At 47.5% G+C, this 14,235-nt stretch overlaps 1 protein-coding gene across 3 annotated transcripts in view; it reads right to left on the reverse strand.

Moving 5' to 3' along the window:
- MSI2 (musashi RNA binding protein 2) overlaps nucleotides 1–13,687 on the reverse strand; it is a 238,913-nt gene extending 225,226 nt beyond the window's left edge. For all 3 annotated transcript variants that reach the window (XM_054394139.1, XM_054394138.1, XM_054394140.1), the window contains exons 1-5: nucleotides 13,626–13,687; nucleotides 13,375–13,415; nucleotides 13,124–13,205; nucleotides 12,640–12,724; nucleotides 8,325–8,366 (exon numbers count right to left, since the gene is read on the reverse strand). In XM_054394139.1, the coding sequence (XP_054250114.1) occupies nucleotides 8,325–8,366; nucleotides 12,640–12,724; nucleotides 13,124–13,205; nucleotides 13,375–13,415; nucleotides 13,626–13,687 (312 nt within the window). The remainder of the gene's footprint in view (nucleotides 1–8,324; nucleotides 8,367–12,639; nucleotides 12,725–13,123; nucleotides 13,206–13,374; nucleotides 13,416–13,625) is intronic.
- Between the last annotated feature and the right edge of the window lie 548 nt (nucleotides 13,688–14,235).

The raw sequence follows: 14,235 nt of genomic DNA on the forward strand, positions 1-14,235 counted from the left end.
TAACGCTCAGGGATGCTGCCCACACCTCCTTCAGCAGAGGTGGTGGTGTGGTTACCCTGCGGTACCCATCCTGGGGGGCAGGAAGTGGCTGTGCTCTCTGCCACGCTGAGATACTTTGGATGTTGTTTGTCCTTTCTTCCTCCAACCCTTGCCTCCAAGGCACTCTGCAACCCTTTAGGAAAAGGATAAATGCTCCGTGCATGGATGGGGCTCAGCGGGGGAGCAGCACCGACACATCTCTGAGCATAAATGATTGGTAACGTGGCCACGAGGAAGACTCAACACAAGCTTCCCTCTTTCAGCATGCACCACAGGACCATCACTAGCAGGGACCCCTTCAGCAACACCTTTTGCCAGCAGTGCAAACAGCAAACCTTCTGCCAGTGCTGAGGGTTTGCAGCTTTTGCCACAAACCAAGCCTCTGACTCCAGTGAAACCTCTCAGCCCACTGGAACTGATGGACGCTTGGGACAAATGCTCAGCTCCTTGCAACCTCTTGACACATCAAACTATCCTGTATTCAGCAACTATTCTAAACATCTCTACCAGACTATCTAGCAGGCATTCTGTTTCCACCAGCATTCAAGAAGCTGAAAGTTTTGCTGGCACTTCACAATCTCTCTCTTAAATCAATTGAATTTTCAAAACATTCTTTCAACCCTCTGCTCCTTTCCTCTTTGGTGCAAAACTGACCCATAGAACAATGTGAAGAAGAGCTCAGAGTCAGGAATGCTAAAGCACAAATTAAAACAGCACAGCACTGCTTTGGGGACACTACAAAAGAATTCTGTATCCTCTGGGCAACACCAGCACTTGCAGCAACCCAGCCCTGAACCACAAGGTCTGGAGCTGTACCAGGACCCTGCCCATGTTCTCAGCCAAGAAGACCTCGCTCCAGTCATCTCTCAGAGTTGCATGGCACACAGAAAGGAAAATAAAACCAACAGAACTTAACCACTTCAAACCCTGGGAACTACTTAATTCACCAGATATTAGCTTCTTTCCCCCACCCCACCATTTTCCCTCCCACCTGCCAGGCCACCTCATTACTGTCATTCTGCATCAGTTCTTGCTACAGTAGTTCTCTTGGACCTTTGCCCCTTCAGTCAGCTTGAAACCTCTTCCCCATTGTACACCAGTCAATGGGAAATTAATGCAAGTCTTTGCTGGGGGAGGGAAGGGCAGAGGGAACGCAGCTCTCTAGTGCTGTCAAAACTCTTGTTCCGTCACCCTTCTTGCAACATACACCTCACCAACATATTAAGCAGCCTTGTCTGCATTTAACTGTGCTTGCTGAGGTCTCTGGAACCATTCCTCGTGTAGAATTGCTTAAGTCTTCACAGGGTAGGGTCCTTTACAACACAAAGCTCCCAAAGCACGATCACAATACTTAATTTAAGCCTGCTCGGTTGCAACAATACAGCCAGCTGCAGATGTCCCAGCACGAGGAGCAGGGCAGAAAAATTTCCCAACATTCTTCAGATTTTCTCTGCACTCAAAAAAAAAAAAAAAAAACCAAACAACAAAACAAACCAACCCACCAAAAAAACTAAAAGGAAATATTTTCCAACAGGAGAGCAGCAAAATGCCAGAGTTCAGAAGTAACTTATTAATGCTGCATGCTGATCTGACTACAGAGATTCACATTAGCTTCCAAATTACTCAGCAAACCACAATTTCTCCAGCAATAATATTCCTGAAACCTAAGCCATGTTGAACACTCCTCACACAGTCTGCAGAATTATTCCAGTGACTAAGGCAAATAGAATATGTGATTGCAGGGCTAGAGATTAAATTAAGCTTAGACAATGATTTTCCTTTCCTTTTCTTCCCTTTCCAAGTCTGATGCTACACTGACCTTGCAATCACTTTGTTTAGGAAGCAGCAGATTAGTGTTTTCTTCTAAGTGAGATCCTCTGGCAGAAGGGGGAAAATGAGAGAGGGGAAAACTGGCTGGTTCTGAAAGAGCAGTGATGGGACTGGCCATGTACAAAATACTGTCAAACACAAAGTAATCTTTTAATCTTTTTCTGCTACAGGCTCCACAGTTGAACAAAGCATTTAATAATGTGCTTTTAGTCCATCCTGATTCAGCACAGCACTTATCCATGCTCATGCCAACTTAAGTATATGCTTAAGTGCTTTCACACAATAGGGACAGAGCAGATTCAGGCCCTGCAGATGAACCATTTTCTGAAACAAGCCATTTTTCCCTGAGCTGACTGCCTCTATTTACAGCTTCTCCTCCCTTTATAGCATGACCCAAAACACACTTAAAGAGAACACTAAAACACAACTGAGAAGTCAAACAACTATTAGGAGGAGCAAAGATGTCTATGTATGGCTTAAAGAAAGAGGAGGAGTTGCTCTCTTTCCTCCCCAAAGCAACACACACCTTGATGCCCACACACCATTTTACCCTCCTGCAAGAGCTCTCCTCTAAAAATAAGTTCCGAGTTCCCCTAATGCTTTGGATTTCACAACATTTAGGAGACTATCACCAGAGTCAACAGGCTAAAAAAAGAATCCATTAGCATTAACTGGCCTGTCACTGGCGGTGACAAACAAATGAATCTGATGGTTTTAGATCAGTCATTAGGAGACCTACCCCCGGGCTGATAAAGGCTCAGCACTTTGCAGGGGAGATGGACTCAATCTGGATGCAGAGAGGAAGGCACAAGGGTGTTAGCAGCAGGCTGCTGCTCTCCACTTCCCTGACGTCCCTCATTTCAGACCCTTCCCCGGCACAACATCCAAGCAGCAAGGTCTTAGTGCAGAAGAATTACCTGGCAGACACCATTAAAAACAACCCACATTAAAAATAACACAGAAGAGTATGGGGAATGCAGAACACCCTTTGGAGCAAAATAAATAAATATATATATATATATATATATATATATATACATACACACACACACAGACAACCCCCCGAGTCAGATGCTGTTCAAGTCTAAATTTTAGTTAGCAGTTTGTCAAAGGGAAGAGAAGCACATCAGGACTGTTCTTAACATGAAAGACATCCTTAGGCAATGGTAATGGAAATACATTTTACACAAGTACAAGGCAGTCTGTGGGGATTAAGGACACAGACAGCAATCTACCTGAGTGGTTGGGGAGAAGAAATAAATTGTTTACATCTCCAAAAACAACTGAATTACAGACTCCAGCTTGGCTCTTGCAGCTGATAAAACTCACAGCACTCCTTGCACTGCCCCTTCCTCCTCTGGCTGCCAGCATCCAAGAAGACAGACTATGCTATGCCTCAAAGAGATTGCAGAGAGCAAGAATCTGGGCCCAAGAACAATGGGTTTCAAAACCCTGATCCTCTACTACCTGAGAAGACCTGGAATAGATTAGCCAAGTCTGAGACTCATCAGCTTTTCCATCTGACCATCCAGTGCCAGAAGGCGTCAAATTCTAGGACCAGCTTAGCCTGGCCAAGGGATCTGTGTCGAGGTTGAACAAGATGCCCCAACTCTGATCATCAACCATAAAAAGAAATCCCTCACATCACCTGCTAAGGACCTACTATTCTGCACACAGAAGACACAGCAATATTATTAAGTTACACACACCTGTGCCCAATGCCAGAAGCAGGAAATATTTCCTCTCTTACTCTACCCAGACCTGCAAATGCAGGGGAATTTAAAAAGAAAAAAACAACAAAACAAAAAACTCATAGGGAAAAGATCTGACCTTGCTGCTCTTCACAGTCTGGTGGGGAAGGAAGGTGCCAGGAAATGAAGAATCCTGAACTCTGCCAGGGTGTTCAGTTCACAGCCTTTTGAAAAAGACTTCAAAGTTTACCCAACACTTAAAATAAGATGGGAAGTAGCGGGACTAACCTGGAGGAATTTACAGGCAGAAGCAGGGGAGAAAACAAACAGGACTCCTGATCTTCAAGGTCTATCATTTGCTTTTGAATCGATTCTCTCCCTGCTACCCTGGCTCAGGCTTATCAGGCAGCCAAGGGACGCAGACACTCCACCCACAGTTAACTTAATTGGAATCAGACATCCACTGGTTAGCTTGGGAAAAAAAAAAAAAAAACCTTTCCCAGGTGAGGCTGGGTGTTATTCCAAAAGGGCATGCCCCCAGCTGCTGCTCTGGAGTCACCAGCCTCCTGCAGGCTTCACCAGCAGCCACTCACATGAAAGGGGAGCTGTTGACACTGGGCTTTGCCCAAGAAGCAGGAACAGATGTGCACAACTGCACCTCTCAGGCAGACAGGAAACCAGGCAGTCCCCAGCCAAGGTAGGCACAGTGTGCAGATCACCAACTGACTGCAGCACAGAGGAGCCAGAACCAGCCCTCAGTTCCATACTGTCCTCTCCCAGAGTAAGGGAAATCTCATAGAAACCTGGGTGTGCAGCATCACCACCTGAGGATCAGGCAACATGAAGCCTTTTGGTTATTCTGTGACCCAACAGTCACCACAACACTGTCCCCAACCCAGGCAGACCAGATCACAAATTCAAATATGCAGCCTTGACAACAACCAGCTCTACTCTGGGTAGATAGGATACTGGGACAGCCAGCACCCAGTGCAAAGCCCCCACCAGTGAGCTCCAGGAGCAGCTCCCACAGCAAGCAGCAGCAGCTGGCTCACCCTTTTGATTTAGCAGCCACTGAAAGGAAGGATGCAGCCTCCAGCCAGCCCCTCACACACACATCATGAATGCTGCTACAGCTACCCCCAGCTCCTTGACTTGCCAGGGCAATTCCCAACCATACACATTAAGCTCCTAAGGTAAGTGCTTGAAGAGCAGGCACCACAGTCCCATCCTGGAGGAATCTGAGCATGGGACAACTCACTGGGCAGCCTCCCTGACTGCAAATTGAGTGAAGCTCTGTCTGCCTCTGTTTCACACAAGGCTTTGCACAACGAAACATCCAAACCTCTACACCAGTCACATGAAGATATTTTTGTGGCCAAGGAGCTTCTCCACAGACCCAGGCTGCTGTCCTTTTGCTCTTCAGGTTTGTTTTGCTTCCTAAATAAATCCCTAAGGCAGGCAGGGGGAGGAAGGGAATTGCTTACATGTGAGAATATCTAATGAGCATGCTAAATTCCATAAGGCTTCTCCAACCTCCATAGCAGGTGATGGCAGAACTGACAGGCTGTGTACATTAAAATAGTCAAATTATTGCAGTCTTCAGCAGTCAAAAGGGGGTAAAAAAACCACTACTACACCCCCCCATCACTGCTGCTTTTTAAGGATTTTTAAGTCAGCAGAGTTATAAATGATCAACTGTTAGAAAGTGCCTCCCAGCACTTGGAAGCAAGACAGATTTTTATCAAGGAACAGCAGCCACGAGCAGGCAGAGGGAGATTCTTTTCATCTCCCTGCTAGCCATAAACTAGAACCTCAACAAGTTCAACCCCTGCAGCAAATTTCCTGAAACAATGCCTTTGAGTCCTCCTGGACTTCCCAGGGAGAGCAGGATTACACACCGTGGTGTAATGCACTGGAGGCAATCACCAAGGCTTTTCTGCCAGGGTCATTCCAAGAAAATCAGGGAAGAATGCTCTGCTGTTACAACCTGCCACTTCTTGCTCAGGAACCAATTTGCATCACCAGAGAAGTGTCAAATCAGGGAGATGCAGGTTTAAAAGCCCCAAAGAAAAGCATTTTGCTGGGCAGTGGTTTGAAATGAGAATTCTAGTCAATTAAAGGGAATCAGAAGTGCGGGGAGAGGAACAAACACAAATCACCCTGAAGGCACCAATAAGTGAGCCTGACCCCGCAGACCCCAGCGATCTGGCAAAGGAGGAGAATGCAGCCTGAGGAGCAGCACAGCCACTGCCCTCTGAAGGGTTAATGGTGCTGGGGCAGGTCAAAAGGGCTCCCGAAGGAAGGGGATGGCTGGAGGGAAGCATTGCCAGAGGTCTCCCTGCACCAGAAGGGGGAAGAAGCCCACAGCCTTGCTTCCACCTCAGCTCCCACCCCAGTCACTGCCAGGAAGATCCCATAAAGGAGCCCAATCCCCATTTTGTTAACCATAGCAGGCAGGAAGGCCTCTCAGGAAGAAAGAAAAAAACCCAACTCCCCCCTCGCACCTAGCCAGAGACACTTCATTAAACGCCATTACTCTCCACAGACCCCAGCACCAGCCAGTTAATTAGACTAAAGTACAGTCACATTTTAATGCTGAGCATTTGTTATTCAACCAGGATAAATGAACAACTGAAGTCCAAAACCTTAATTCAGTATCTAATTAAGAAACAGAACACAAAAATAAACGAAAAATAACCCCAGATTTGGAAATGTTGTCCAGAATAACACTTCAGCATTGATGTAAAATCTGGTCTTTATTGCATCTGTTTTTCTCCAATTTCCTAATAAGGCTTCTTTCAACCTTAGGATATTTTTTTTTTTCAAGTGCTGGGTTGAAATCCCAGCACTTTAGAAAGGACAAGTGTGTAAAAAAGCAGAAACAGACACTGCTGACCTCTCCAGAGAAAGGTTAGTTCCTGCTAAGAGTGGAATCCAGCCTACGTTCCAGGATTTGCCCCACGCTTGAAAGATGTCTGTTATCCAAAACAACCCCCCAGCAAAACATACATGGGGAAAAAACAAAATCCCCTTTGTCAAAATGACCTGATTTTGTAGACTTTGACAGGAAAAATTTAACTCACTAATGTCCTCCACATAAGACATGCCCTGGTTTTTTTAACTGCTAGGGAGGGAATCACACAGGACAGCTTAACAGCTCTGCTGCAAGTGTTAGAAACTCTTGCAACTAACACTGCAGAAAGAGATGACTCCTAAGTGAAGAGAGTTTAAAATGCAAATAAGCCCTCAAAAGGTCCTGGGAAGGGAGAAAGGCACAAGATCATCTTCATGCTTTAATTATTAAACCCTTCAGAATTCTGATAGCTATAAATTATGTTTTAAAGACAGCATTAATCCAACAACATAATCCAGAAGCCACAAACCCTCCAGACTATAAACTCCTTGCCTAGCGCAGAAGCAAACCAGGCACACCATTATTCACTAATTACTTATTAGAGATGTCCTGTGAAGAGGGGAATCTCTAAATATTTGACTGGGTTAGCTTGCTTTCAAACCCTGCAAGCAGGCTGTTGGGATCTGTGCTCTTGTTTTGCTGTTAAAGCAATCGGCAGCACCTCTGCTGCTGGATGCTTGGGCTCCTGGAATTACACATCATCACTTTTGCTGGATGGGTGTTTTGTACAGTGTTTAACATTATGGTTCCACACACTGTTAAACTGCTTGCTTTCAAGAGGAGCTATAAGCAGTAAAACTGGTAGGTTGAGCTTGTTCAGGTAGTCTCCTGCCACCAACTTTAAACCACTTCTCACTGACTTTCATCACCAACTCTGCAGCCTGTTTTATTCTTTTTAACAGAATACTGAAGTAACCCAAGATGATTAGAGTGTATACAAGTGGCACAGAGCAGCTAAATGAAGTTCTTCCAACAGACTCTCAAATAAAAACAAACTAGGAAAAAAAGTCAATTACATAAGTTTCTTTCAGCGTCTGGCTTTCCAAAGTCCAAGGGAGCTGACTGCACAGGCTGGTTTGAAACTGGTCTGTTGCTTTCCTTAGGCACAGCCTGAAGTACAACAACCACTTCCATTCCCCTAGCAACCCCTGCAGCAGAAATGGCACCCCATGATAGTGCAGAGCAAACATGCAGACTGAAGTTTCTCAGCACCCCCTCGGTGGAAGCCTGGACACACCACAGCTACAGTGCCCTGGAAGATGAAGGTCACTTCTCCAGCCACTGCCATCAGCTGAGAGACTTAAGGCTCATTGTTTCCTTGCTCTTGCAAAAGAGCATCCTGTGGTCAGCAGAGCACAGAGCTCCATCAGAAACTTGCTATCCAATATGTGTTAGTCTCCAAACACATCTCTGAAGCTATACAAAAGGAAATTTGCGAACAATGAAGGCAGAGAAACATCCCCATCCATCACAACCACAGAACTGAAAGCTCAGCTCAAAACAAGCCTGAAGTCTGCACTTAATCCAAAGGCTCTCCATAAACACCAAGCACAAACACATCGTGTGGAACAGCACAACAAACACAAGTGAAGCAGCTGCAACCTCCCGGAGAGGCAGAGAAGTCTCTGCTCTCCAGCCAGCCACAGGACCCTGCCAGGAGATGGTTAAAGTGGAGACACAGGGCACAAAGCAGCTCTCCTGTCGTTTCCCAGCCATGGCTGATACCTTTAAGACTCCATGCACTCCGGCTTTGAAAGCTTTCATTGCCAATTCCCTCTTTGAAACCTGAACTGCCTGGCAACAATGATTCTCTGTGTGCCTAAAATCCTATTATCGATCCCCCTACTTACCTTGGGCTGTGCTCGTCGGGGAAATGCAACTTTAGGGTCAATCTGAGGAAAGAGAAAGGGGAAATCAACAAGATAGCTTTTGTTGTCAGTTTATATTATTTTGGTTTTAAATCACTGAATTATTAATCCCTCATTTCTCAGGCTTGTAATTCAGCACATCGGGTCAGCTAGAACTGCTCTGCAAATGATGGATCCCAGCCTGGGTTTGTCTGGGGGAGGGAGACAGGAAGAGAGGAAGAAAACATCTCTTCTGTACACCTCCTGTATCATCTTCTGGGCAACAATCTCTGCTTGGTGATCAGGATGCTCTGACTTAGTCTGAATTAGCATCTCTGGGTGCCACCTCGACATTTAACAGGTAGTTTTGGGTGTAATTTGCTCGCTCTGGAGGCTGCGCAAAAAGATGAGCAGGAGTCCTAGATGGAGAGATGGAGTTCTTAAGCTGCTGGTTTTGACACCTGCATTCTCCTTCAGCTGGGCTTGGGGTTACTTCTGTTTTTCTGCTTTGTTTTGTCCACTGATTTGCAACACCATACAAAAAAAAACCCCAAACAAAAACCAGAAAGGCAAAGCACCTAATCAAATTGTTGACATTACAACCATTGAAACATTAGGTGGGCTGCAAGGTTACCCTTCTTAATAAGCCAAACTGCCCTGGTTTGCTCTCCTCAGAGAACAGGTGTGAGCAATGAACGATTACAAAGGGGCAGTTATGAGAAGGGGTGGAGAGGGAGGGGAACAATACACAAACAAAATAGGCATTTCAAAGCCAGAAGAGAAACAAAGTGCTTAAAAAAAAAAAGCTTTTTCCGTAAGGTACTCCACAGAGGCAAAAAGGCAAACAAATAAACATGCTTTACCCCTGGCCCCTTGTTTTAAGATGCAGCATTGAGCCCCATTGCCCTACCTGAACCTCAAAGCATGGCTGCTCTGCAAGTCCCAAATGCTCATCCTGCAGTTTGAAACACAACTTCCACAAGGGTTCTCTTTAAAAAGTGAGACTCTACCACCCAAAAATCACTCACAAACAAAAAGACACCACCAGCAGAAGCATGGCTGGATGCAAATCTAAATCAGACCTTGTCAACAGCTGCCCAGCTTAAATGGCCTTCTTTAAAAATGACCATTTTTAAATGCACAAAATGTCTGCATGCTACTGCTTTCACCTCTGGATTTGAGTAGTGTCTGCATGTAGCCATGCTCTAAATAAAAACTCTGGGAAAGGTTTTAAAGGACTAAATGCTATCTTAACTGCACAACTCACAGCTGCTCTCAGCATCCTCTTTGACTACATAAACTGATGAAACTAATCCTGATTGTCTTAAGGCATCTTTAGAAGCAGAGGCCTTCTTTAATAGCTTGGGGTTGGTTTGCGTTGGGTTTTTCCCCCCCTTCCTCCAGCTAACCTGATTAGGAAAAGGAGTTGTTTCCATTTGGTAGTGTTAATTCCTGCAGTGATAAATATTCCTGTCACCGATAAATAACCAGGGGCCTCTCCTAAAAAGCAGTTTTACTCCATTAATTTGGCAAAATGGGAACTATCACAAGCATCTGATGTGCAGCTGATGAAGTGGTTGGTCTCCAGGAGATCCAAAGGGTTTTTTTGGGACACCTGAGAAATGAGCGATTACAGGCCACTTTGTTGTTCAAAAAAAAAAAGGCATAAAAAGTAAAATTATTTATCTAGGAAGCTAACCTTTCATAGAGATTAACATCATCTACAGATGTATTCAGCACTGACTAGGCTTTTGGCTACTGAGGAAATACAACAGGTATGGACTTCCCACAGCGATACTCAAAGGTGGAGGCAAACCTGCACCTTTCTACATTCAAGAGTGGAAGTTTTCTCCACAAAAGAGCACCAGTCCCACCAGGAGGACATCACCTCGAGGTCCCACTGACAAAAAGCCGAAGGAGCCATTTCACTCGTGTTTGAAGGTCACTTCAAAGAGCACGGAGGTCTTTGCGCCACAGCGACAGCCCTGCTTAAATCGCTGCATTTCCCTCCACAACACCTTTTGGAGGAGGCATTTGTCAGGGCTGGAAGATGCACACCAGCAATCAGCGTGGCAAATCCATACCTTTTGCATATCCCTGTCAACTATTTGAACAACAACCAAAAAAAAAAAAAGGAAGAACTGAAAACCAAAAAAAATTAAACGACAAAAATAAAAAAAAACTTCTACCAAAAATAAAAAATAAATAAAAATTAGTTAGTTAGGTACAATTCTACTTACTGTATCTACAAGTCCTCTAGGAAATGACTAGAATACTATTTCTGATATGAATGGCCATTACCTAAACAAAGCTTTTAACGTAACTGTAAACAAGAGCGACGTTTCCATGCCAATACCCAACCGATCTGATCTGCCTCCTGTGCTGGACGTTGAAACAGAGTCAAATGCTATGTTACACTCCAGAACAGACACCACAACACGTCTACAAACACAGGACTGACAGGCAACCTGCCCACTCCTAGGTTTTTACTTGGCAGCTGCCTTACTGATTTCGGAGGTCGATTTCTAATTTAGATTGATTCAGTCATTATCACACAATCAAAACTGAGGCAAATTTCACCCCTCCCCCAGAGAAGAGCAAATTAATACATTGATAGAGGGAAAAAAAAAAAAAAAGCTGGGGAGGACCTAATTATGGTCAAATATGAGAGGGTGTCCTCCCATGGTTTTATTTTATTTTATTCAAGCCTTGGTTCAAGATAGTGTTTGCCTTTGTCCTTCTTATCTAAATTTATCTTTAAAAAACACATAAGAGAATATATCTGTACATGAAAAGTCTGGTGAGTTTAATCTCAGGAGCACAGTTGAATCAGTTATCTTACCATATCTGATTAAACCTAAAATCAAATTATTAAGGCATGTGAAAGCATGAGCTACGTGTTCAGACAAGCCCAGCAGAATTTGTAGGTCGAATTAACACAACAGATTCCACCTGCTTCTGTAAGAGAGGCTTTGGGCTTTTTGCTTTCACATCAATTACCTTTTTTTTTTTTTAATCACACACACGTTTGCTCCCTGCTTCTTCTGTTCCTCACTTAACTCTCATCTCATACACACAAGCACACAGGAGATGTTCCAGCACTGAGACAGGATTCCTCCTAACACCATGCTCGTGTTAAAACAAAACCTTTAAGACCCAGAATACATCCTACAAAGACAGTTACAACAGCAAACCCGTTTGACACGTCCAGCAGAAGCTCTCTGCCAGACAATTAAACCAACACAATCCTTCCCTTCCCCAAAACACAGCCCCCTTCAGACCGAGCAGCACCAAAGCAATCATGACCTCTACCAGTGTCCTTCCCGCTCCCCTTCCCGGTTTGCTGAGGCTTAAAAAAAAAAAAAAAAAAAAAAATCACAACAAAAAGTAAATCTTCATCTTTTTGCATGGCCTTGAGCACAGGGAGGTAAAAAACAGGGCCCAGAGCTACACATGCTTGGTACCTTTTGTCTGACCCAATACAGTAAACGCTGTGGCGGGTCAAGGGGCAAATTCATGTATGGCTATTTTATTATCAATAAAAGAACAAATGTAATGTTCATTAAAAAAAAATAAAAATGAAAGAGATCAGCTGAATCTCACCAGCATTTGCTTTACGTTATCCACGAGAAACTGAATGTAGCAAAAGCTCAGGAGAAACAACAACAAATTAGGACTTGTGCTTCTCTGCCACATCTACTCCGGAGCTCTCGCATAGCTTTCCATAAATTAACAGCCGCGTTTCATAAGGGCCCTGACATCACAGGTGAGGGGGGAATCTCACCCAAAAAAACCCAAGAAAAACAGGGACAAAATCCCCCAATGACTTTTGAAATGACACTAGAAGCAGCTTTTCCCATCTGACAGCAAGTCACTCCCACCTTGAACGGCGCGCACCGATAAATAAATAATCAATCGAAAGGAGCGGAAAGTTCCCTGCGGAAAGCATTCTGCTGCAGAACACCCCCCATCCCCCCAAAAAAAATTTTACTCGACAGCTTTCTCAATGTCACCGCTCAACAGAAGGCTGGGGGAGGAGCCAGCGGTCAGCACGGGGAAATTCGGGCTTAAAAAAAAAAAAAAAGAAAGAAAAAGTTGCCGCTTTTTGGAAGTTAAAGGACTCTAGGAAAAGAAAAAAAAAAAAAAATCAAAAGAGAAAAATTCAACCCTGCAAGGTCCGGGCTCAATGACAGCTTGTCACCGCCCTGCAAAAGCCAGACGACGGGGCAAGCTGCGGGAGGCGGGCAGGGTCCCTTCACGTCGCCTGTCACCACACCGTGAGACCAAGGGCAGCCGGGCAGCCCCACGCAGGACCTACCGTCTTGGAGTCCAGCTCGTGGTGGGGCTGAGCCAAGACTTTGTCTACACTCGCCGGATCCGCGAACGTAACGAACCCGAAGCCTCTGCCAGAGACAAAGAGCGAAGGGATGGGGATGAGGGGGGAGAATGGTGAGAACTAGAGACAAGGAGACAAGTCATAAAAATAAATAGCTGTTTCTTCCCCCCTCCCCTTTCCCGAAGGCTCCGGTTCCGAGGGAGGGTGGGAAGGAGAGCGGCCGGCCCCAAGCCGACCGCCCCAGCCCCGATCCGCCTCCACCGGTCGCTTTGTTTCCTGCTCCCGGCTGGAAGGATGCGGCGCAGGGAGCGCGGAGAAACCTCGCGAAGAGCCCCGCGGGCCACGCGTGGGGTGGGATGGGCATGAGACCAGAGGTGTGTGTGGGGTCGGGGTATGCGGGGTCCACCCGCCCCGGGCAGCAACTCGCGAAGTTTGTCAACCCGACTCGGGTGGGCGGCGGTTTTACCTGGAGCGCTTGGTGGTGGGGTCCCGCATGACCATACACTCTCTAATTTCTCCGAATTTGCTAAAATAGTCTCTAAGGCTGTCTGCGGAGAGAGAGAGAAGCAGAGAGGCAGAGGAGGAGAGGGGGGGGGGACGCGGGCAGGCCCCGGCGCGGCGGGACGCGGCCCACGCGGGGCGGGACGCGTGGGGAAGGGGAGGAGGGGGGGAGAAGCCGCGAGGAGGGCTGGGGAGGTGGGGTGCACCGCTCCTTACCTGGTGAGGTTTGCCAGCTGAGGCCGCCGATGAACATCTTGCTGGAAGGAGAGAAGAGAACGGAGTTGAACGCCGGTGCGGGATCGGCCATTTTGACGGGGCACCTCACGGCGGCGCGGAGAGCCGCGGAGCGGCGAGGAGCGGGGCGGCGGGGAGGGGGCAGGGGGGGTGGGGAGAAGGGGGCGGCCCGCTGCTCGCCGCTCCGCTCCTCGCCGCTTGCGCTCCTCGCCCCGCCGCCCCGCCTGACTTACCCGGGGTCGTGCTGCGCCTCGCCGGGGCTCCCCGAGGTAGCCTGGCTCCCGTCCGCCTCCATGGCCGCGCGGAGCCCGCAGCGATCCGCGCCCAACGAGAAGCCCCTCAGAAAACCCCCCCCGCCCGCCCAACCCGCCCCCCCCTGCCCGGCTATAACGGCTCGGTTCGCTCCGGTTGCTTTTTCCCTTTTTCCCTTCCCCTCCTCCTCCTCCTCCTCCTCCTCCTCCTCCCTCCGCTACCGGAGGATCTCACTGGAGAGGCGCTGGGGAAGCAGCCAGATCCGTCACACGTGGGATCGGCTTAGCTCAGTGCCGCGCCGTCCCTCCCTCCCCCCGCCACCATCCTCCGCTCTCCTCCCTCCATCCCGTGTCCTCCCCCTCCCCTCCTCTCCCCTCCTCGGCTCCTCCTTCCCTCCCGCCCCCACGCCACGGGGCGGGACCCGGTGCCGTCGCGTGGCCCTGCCGTGACGTCACCGCCGCGCGCGCGCCCTGCCCCGCCCCTCCCCGCCGGTACAGGGAGCGCCCGGCGAGCACGGCGGCGCCGATGGAGGGTAGCGGCCGGGAGCGGACCGCTCCGGGTATGGCTTCGCTCTCAGAACCGCCGCAGGGC

This window comes from Indicator indicator, chromosome 30 (genome assembly GCF_027791375.1).
Source record: "Indicator indicator isolate 239-I01 chromosome 30, UM_Iind_1.1, whole genome shotgun sequence".
NCBI lineage: Eukaryota > Metazoa > Chordata > Aves > Piciformes > Indicatoridae > Indicator > Indicator indicator.